The sequence below is a fragment of the Nilaparvata lugens genome, chromosome 1, assembly GCF_014356525.2.
Source record: "Nilaparvata lugens isolate BPH chromosome 1, ASM1435652v1, whole genome shotgun sequence".
In the NCBI taxonomy this organism is placed as follows: Eukaryota; Metazoa; Arthropoda; class Insecta; order Hemiptera; family Delphacidae; genus Nilaparvata; species Nilaparvata lugens.
Genome location: NC_052504.1, coordinates 46492233 through 46500502, shown reverse-complemented (window position 1 = coordinate 46500502; position 8270 = coordinate 46492233). Strand labels below are relative to the sequence as shown.

At 35.5% G+C, this 8270-nt stretch overlaps 2 protein-coding genes across 4 annotated transcripts in view; one reads left to right on the top strand and one right to left on the bottom strand.

Moving 5' to 3' along the window:
• LOC111049970 (probable sodium/potassium/calcium exchanger CG1090) overlaps window positions 1–8270 on the top strand; it is a 110000-nt gene that overhangs the window by 16544 nt on the left and 85186 nt on the right. The gene's annotated exons all lie outside the window — the stretch shown is intronic.
• On the bottom strand, window positions 2173–7644 carry LOC111055668. 3 transcript variants are annotated; one of them, XM_039435184.1, is made up of 2 exons: window positions 7382–7644; window positions 2173–3095 (listed from the first exon to the last, which is right to left on the bottom strand). In XM_039435184.1, the coding sequence occupies exons 1-2, from the start codon at window positions 7638–7640 to the stop codon at window positions 2698–2700; spliced, it is 657 nt and encodes a 218-aa protein (XP_039291118.1). In that variant the 5' UTR covers window positions 7641–7644; the 3' UTR covers window positions 2173–2697. The 3 variants fall into 3 exon arrangements, with proteins under 3 accessions (XP_039291118.1, XP_022198605.1, XP_022198604.1); XM_022342913.2 differs by lacking the exon at window positions 2173–3095 and adding an exon at window positions 3861–4679; XM_022342912.2 differs by lacking the exon at window positions 2173–3095 and adding an exon at window positions 3867–4712.

The following is an 8270-nucleotide window of genomic DNA, read 5'->3' as shown; positions in this document are numbered from 1 at the left end:
GAGGAAAAAATAAAGCGCGCTAGCCTATTTTTATACAATTTAGTTAGATTTTAATATTAGAAATAGCTGTTTCAAAACTAACCTTATTTTGAAGAATGGACGATTCTAAATATATTATTATCTCAACTATTTTTGAAGGTATCAACTCAATTTTTTTTTTGATGAAAGAAGAAGGAAAAATAGGTGTTGCTTCTATGAATTTTATTTTGAAAGACTTTTTAAAACATTAAAAAAAAAACAGTTTGAATTTCTGAAGTGAGACTCAACAATGAAGAATGATGTTATGTAAACAATGAAGAATGAACTGTGATTAATGAAGCCATAGCACAGCTGACTCATATTCTATGGCCGAATTAAAGATTTCAAAATAAGCGATTGCTCGAATGAATGTTCGCATCAATTCAACTTCTTCGAAAGTGATTGAAGAGGTAACTACAGGCAAGCATGGACATTGGAATACAATATAATTGATTAATCGATGAATTAAATAGAAATTAGATATTATTCTGGGGAGTTTTTCATTAAATTAACATTAACTTTCTAAAGCTGACCCTGAAACAGAACAGAAATTGGTAATTTTTGGTTTATGTGACTAACAATAATTGTATCTCACAATAAATTGTATCTCAACTATTTTTTAAGATATCAATCAATTTTTTTGAAATTGAAGAGGAAGAAAAAATAGGTGTCGGTAATATAAATTCTATCCTAAAATACTAATTTAAACATTAAAAAAACAATTAGGTTCTGGTCAATTTATGTCAGGTTCAAGTCATTTATATTTATAGTAATAAGATGATTGAATAGAACAATTGAACATTGAGATAGGATTCAAGAGTTAAGATAAAGAGATTTTTCAATAGTGGAGACTCTTTGAGTATGGAAAGAACTATAATGTTAAGAACTAGGAGTTGAAGAAGTGGTGGACAATGTACAAACCTTTACTCTTAATCACATTTTCTTATGACAATGATACATTTTAATTGAATGAACTTGTTATATATATATTTGAACTACCGCCTAAACAGAGTAGTCAACATAAAATATTGCACAGAAATGATGAAAACACTGATTCAATTTATTACCAACAACATTTATTTACATGAATATGATATGAATATTACAAACATTTGCATTATAATCTAAATTATTATCCATTGTACATTTCTACACTACAACTTTCAAAAAGATCAGACAGGCATTGAATTTGAAACACAAAGACAGACACATTCATAAGGCGCTGTTCACCTGTTCTAGTATTTTCTATTCTGTATCATATTCGACTTAACAATAATATAAAGTGTTCAATAAAGATCATTGAAATAATTCTACTGAGAGTTCTTATTCTTTCAAAAATACACAACAGAACTCTTGAATCAAGTCAAATAATTACTAACCTGAACAAGTATGACCAAAGCTTACTGAGCCTGGGCCAAGAAGATCTCTCTTAAACTAAACTTTCTTAACTAAACTAAAGATCTCTCTTAAACTAAACTTTTTCTAATCTGAGATTTTCCTAAAATTAGCTTCACCTAACTAGAGTTTTTCCCAACCTAAAGCTTTTCCTAACCTAAGCTTTAACTAACCAAAGCTTTTCCTAACATAAGCTTTACCTAACCTTAGCTTCTCCTAACCTTAGCTTCTTCTAACCTAAGCTTTCCCTAACACTTGACTTTTTCCTGACCTAAGCTTATCCTAACCTTTGCTTCTCCTAACCTAAGTTTTTCCCAACTCAAAGCTTTCCCTAACCTAAAGCTTTTCCTAACCTAAGCTTTCACTAACCAAAGCTTTCCCCAACCCTAGCTTTTCCTAACCTAAGTTTTACCTAACGTTAGCTTCTCCTAACCTAAGTTTTACCTAACCCAAGCTTTACCTAACCTTAACTTTTCCCAACCAAAGCTTTTCCCACCTAAGCTTTTCCTAACCTGAGCTTTTTCCCAACCTAAGCTTTTCTAACCTTAGCTTCTCCTTACCTAAGTTTCTCCTAACTCAAAGGATTTCCTCAACTGAGCCTTCACTAACCAAAGCTTTCCCCAACCAAAGCTTTTCCCAACCTAAGCTTTCACAAACCAAAGCTTTTGCTAACTAAAGCTTTTCCTAACCTGAGCTTCCTCTAACCTAACCTTTTCCTAACCCAACAGTTTCCATCATTAGAAAATAAAACGAGTTGAAGTCTCTTATCAACAATGTTTTATTCTTTATTGTATTAAGTCAACTTGCTAGTAAACTGCTGCTTCGTCGAGGAAAATTCCACTCGTGTTGAAGAACATCTATTTTAGCGCTTCATTATGGAAGTGCTTATAATCGCACGAGGAAGAAGGAAAGCTCACTTTCTACTCATCCCCGAACTACCGACCGCTCGACCCCTCGATCACCGATGTGCTTTGATTCCCCATTGTCCGATTGCCGCCATCATCCGTTGACTTGTCAATGCCATTACATTTCCTCCAAAACAAGGAAGAGGAAGATAATGACTGGCGGGGGAGGGAAGGGTGAGTAAGAACAGAGAACACTTGTGAGTTGAAAGGCGGTCGGGATTGATGCTCGCTCCTCTTCAGTGGCAAAGCAGATAAGGAAGACCGTGGTCGTGTTCTAAGCTTCTTGGTGTGAGAGTTTGAGTGCTCACTCTCAGACAAAACAACGATGCTGCTATTTTTTTGACTGTCACGGTCTTACACGACCGCAAATCCTTCCTCCTCAATAATCTCCTTTAAAATTTTTCCCTCCGCTTTCTTTCATGGCGCGAGGTTTTGCATTTCGCTGTGTGACAACAAAGTAGCTTCTGTTCTTGAATGAATGATCGGCTGCGGTTGATGATACATCGTAGGAACGTGGTTGAAACGTACTAGTAATATCTACCTCTGCAACATCGATTACTGTATCATTCACAGGTCCCATGAAAAACGTATTCAATCTCTGCACGAACTTTTTCAAAGCTGACGAAGATGTGGTGGAGTGCTGTTTCCTGGTGTCATGGAATCTTATACGATTGTTTGGATGGTTGGCGTGGAATATTGCCGATGAATACCTTGAATCATGTGCTGGATTATCGTCAAATAATCCTGTTATCAGATGTGGATGAGAGTTTATTTGTACTGTTTCAACAGAAAAATATTTCAAAATGTTATTCCAAATTTGAGTATGTGCTAATAAAACTGTTTTCTGTAAGAATACTTGAAGTAATGGATATTATAGGCCTACCATCATATATTATAAAGTTCATACTATACACAACGTTTTTTCAGCTCAAAAAGGTAGTGTTATTTGTCGCAATTTTTTATGAGTACTAGAAGACTTCAATCTTCATTGTAAATATGAATAAATCCTTGAGAAAATTTCAGAATCTAATTTGATAATATGGAACCCCTTATTCAATGCTTATCATCAAAATTATAGTCTAATTTAAATGAATTTGTTTGAAAAGTCTATTGAACTATAGTAGCTTCTAGTGGAAAATAAATTCTATGGAGTAAGTGTGCACTTGAAACTGATATTTAAATGATATAGTTGATCCTACTGGTTAGGATCAAAATATGAGTAGCAGAATAATGTTGGTCACTATATTCAAGTTTGATCAATACAACTTGGAAAAATGTGCTTTATGAAGAACTAGTAGAAAGTTCATTAAATACTTATAATAAAAAGTATATCAATGTATATCAATCTATATATATAAAGCGAAATGACACTCACTCACTCACTCACTCACTCACTCACTCACTCACTCATCACTCGCATAACTAAAAATCTACCGGACCAAAAACGTTCAAATTTGGTAGGTATGTTCATTTGGCCCTTTAGAGGCGCACTAAGAAATCTTTTGGCAATATTTCAACTCTAAGGGTTGTTTTTAAGGGTTTAAAATTCCACTCGTGTTGAAGAACATCTATTTTTAGCGCTTCATTATGGAAGTGCTTATAATCGCACGAGGAAGAAGGAAAGCTCACTTTCTACTCATCCCCGAACTACCGACCGCTCGACCCCTCGATCACCGATGTGCTTTGATTCCCCATTGTCCGATTGCCGCCATCATCCGTTGACTTGTCAATGCCATTACATTTCCTCCAAAACAAGGAAGAGGAAGATAATGACTGGAGGGGGAGGGAAGGGTGAGTAAGAACAGAGAACACTTGTGAGTTGAAAGGCGGTCGGGATTGATGCTCGCTCCTCTTCAGTGGCAAAGCAGATAAGGAAGACCGTGGTCGTGTTCTAAGCTTCTTGGTGTGAGAGTTTGAGTGCTCACTCTCAGACAAAACAACGATGCTGCTATTTTTTTGACTGTCACGGTCTTACACGACCGCAAATCCTTCCTCCTCAATAATCTCCTTTAAAATTTTTCCCTCCGCTTTCTTTCATGGCGCGAGGTTTTGCATTTCGCTGTGTGACAACAAAGTAGCTTCTGTTCTTGAATGAATGATCGGCTGCGGTTGATGATACATCGTAGGAACGTGGTTGAAACGTACTAGTAATATCTACCTCTGCAACATCGATTACTGTATCATTCACAGGTCCCATGAAAAACGTATTCAATCTCTGCACGAACTTTTTCAAAGCTGACGAAGATGTGGTGGAGTGCTGTTTCCTGGTGTCATGGAATCTTATACGATTGTTTGGATGGTTGGCGTGGAATATTGCCGATGAATACCTTGAATCATGTGCTGGATTATCGTCAAATAAACCTGTTATCAGATGTGGATGAGAGTTTATTTGTACTGTTTCAACAGAAAAATATTTCAAAATGTTATTCCAAATTTGAGTATGTGCTAATAAAACTGTTTTCTGTAAGAATACTTGAAGTAATGGAGATTATAGGCCTACCATCATATATTATAAAGTCCATACTATACACAAAGTTTTTTCAGCTCAAAAAGGTAGTGTTATTTGCCGCAATTTTTTATGAGTACTAGAAGACTTCAATCTTCATTGTAAATATGAATAAATCCTTGAGAAAATTTCAGAATCTAATTTGATAATATGGAACCCCTTATTCAATGCTTATCATCAAAATTATAGTCTAATTTAAATGAATATGTTTGAAAAGTCTATTGAACTATAGTAGCTTCTAGTGGAAAATAAATTCTATGGAGTAAGTGTGCACTTGAAACTGATATTTAAATGATATAGTTGATCCTACTGGTTAGGATCAAAATATGAGTAGCAGAATAATGTTGGTCACTATATTCAAGTTTGATCAATACAACTTGGAAAAATGTGCTTTATGAAGAACTAGTAGAAAGTTCATTAAATACTTATAATAAAAAGTATATCAATGTATATCAATCTATATATATAAAAGCGAAATGACACTCACTCACTCACTCATTCACTCACTCACTCACTCACTCACTCACTCGCATAACTAAAAATCTACCGGACCAAAAACGTTCAAATTTGGTAGGTATGTTCATTTGGCCCTTTAGAGGCGCACTAAGAAATCTTTTGGCAATATTTCAACTCTAAGGGTTGTTTTTAAGGGTTTAAAGTTCGTCTTTTAGCATGTATATTCTTCTTCTCCCAATCTCTTAATTATAATTGGAATTTCCATATTATATGTTACTATAGAACTATAATCTAGATAGATACCTCTTCGAAACAGTTGTTAACTGGCAACTAAATTAATAATTTTGTCAGGTTGGCATTAAGTTGAGTTGACTTTGTTAGGTTGGCACCAAGTTGAAGATTAAATGCATTTATCGCGGGAAAATAATTGATTGGGCACTGCTACTTCAATCCTACTTCAATCCCGACTGGATTGTCCTAACATATGATAAAAATGCTCAAATGAAAAAATGCAGGCGAGCGAAGCGAGCCTGCTGATCTCATTCTTGGACGATCCAGTCGGGGGTCCAGGGGGCGGAGCCCCCTGGCTAGACGGATATGGCGAGCGAAGCGAGCCTGACGGCTAGTAATATATAAGCAATGTTATAGCATCTTAGTACGACAAACCATTATTAAAAAATCTGGTGTGGTACACTCACACAACTTTCCTTGCTCATATTTGAAACTACGATCAGACTTCTGTCAGTATATGTGTATATATAATTGTTTTCAGAGTACTTTTTCTTTGTGTGAATTGTAAAATTCGATTATTTTTTTTCAGTCGTCATTTTTTTAAAGTCGTCAAAATAGTTGTTCTTCAGATGAAATATCTCGACTATGTGTTCTTTTTATAAACTGCGCTACCTACCTACCTCATGCACGAGAAGGAGGTTACTAAGTCCTTTTCCCAAGGATGGGGTGGACCCTCCATTGTTTTCCCAGAAAGGAGACTTATGCCAATTGATAGAGCTGATAAATAACTATACAGGGTATGAATTTGAAAAAAAATCGGTCAAGTTATTTTTGAGAAAATTGTGAAAAACATGGTTTTTTAGCAATTATCCGCCATTTTTCTCAAGAATATTACGGAGCTCCTGAAATTTTCCCAGAAAAAACTCATGTCATTTGATAGGGCTTATGAATAGCTATCCATGGTATAAATTTGAAGAAAATCATTAGAGCCGTTTTCGAGAAAACCGTGAAAAACATGGTTTTTAGTCACTATCCGCCATTTTTCTCAAGAATATTACGGAGCTCATGGAATCTTCCCAGAAATGAGACTCATGCCAGTTGATAGTGCTTATGAATATCTATCTATGGTATGAATTTGAAGAAAATCATTAGAGCCGTTTTCGAGAAAACCGTGAAAAACGTGGATTTTTAGTCATTATCCGCCATTTATCTCAAGAATATTACGGAGCTCCTGAAATTTTCCCAGAGATCAGACTTATGCCAGTTGATAGGGCTTATGAATAGCTATCCATGGTATAAATTTGAAGAGAATCGTTAGAGACGTTTTTGAGAAAACCGTGAAAAACCTGGTTTTTTAGTGATTATCCGCCATTTTTCTCAAGAATATTACGGAGCTCCTGAAATTTCCCCAGAAATGAGACCTATGCCAGTTGATAGGGCTTATAAATAGCTATCCATGGTATAAATTTGAAAAAAATCATTAGGAATGGAGTTATCGTGTTCACAGACATACACACATACACACATACACACACACACACACAACACACACACACACACACACACACACACCACACACACCACACACACACACAACACACACACACACACACACACACACCACACACCACACACACACACACACACAAAAAATACTGTGTATTCTCTATGTGACCTAACTTAATAGTGAGTTGCTCTGAACATAACCAATACAAACAGCAAGTCTTGTTTACATTGTAGTACTTTGAAGTGTCAATTTCATAAATACTGAATACAAACTATTTTGATAAAATAATCGCTTAATAATAAACAAAAGTTATACAAGTCTTTTGGCATAGATTTTTTAAAACAATATTATTTTCATTATTACCCAGATGCAATGCATCAACCAGATCATTGAATCTTGATACCGATTCAGAATGTTGTGTAGTTGTTGAGTATTCTTCCTCACTCTGAACTATTTCTCCGACAAGTTTTTGCGAACTGACTTCATAGAGAGGAAATTTGGCTAAAAGCGATATGTAAAGGAATAAATATGTTGAGATACAAAAAAAATTTGGCAACATCTTTAAAATTCCAGTAGGATTCTGTTTTCTTTCACTGTTACTTAGCAACGATAAAATTAGCATTGCATAATGCATTGGCTCCAAGTTCTGGATACGCGGTCATACTGAGTTTGTACACTTGCTGTTAGCCCGAGCTAATGACCAGGTAACGTACCTATTATTCGTATTTAGGAAAATATTTACTATAATAATTGCTGTAGCCTATTTTATTATAATAGAATACAGTATACAGTATAAATTTAATTCCCAATCTAAGACTCAATATGGCACTAGCGTATCCCTGAGAGTATTCTATAAGGTTGATCCATCATACAGAATTGCCACAGCATTGGAGGTCAATTGCATCCAACCTCCCCCCCCCTCCAAGGACCAATGCTGCACCGCCGCTACCCTCTCCCTCATATTCTTGGAAACACCGAAAAAAATTGACACTCGTCATGTCAAATACACAGTTCCGACCTCCTTTTTTGACCAACCTCTCATAAATTCAAATATACAGAGTTGGTGTGAATAGTGTAAACAGCCCAATATTACTTTCAAAATATCCTACAAAGATAATTTGATAGTAGGCTCCATTCGGAATTCTATTTGAATTAGAAAAACTACTTTTTTGTAACTTCAAAATCCGCCCCCTCAAAGACCCCCTCATAGGCCTATGCAATATGTACAAAATTAAGATTGGTGTCCGGTCAC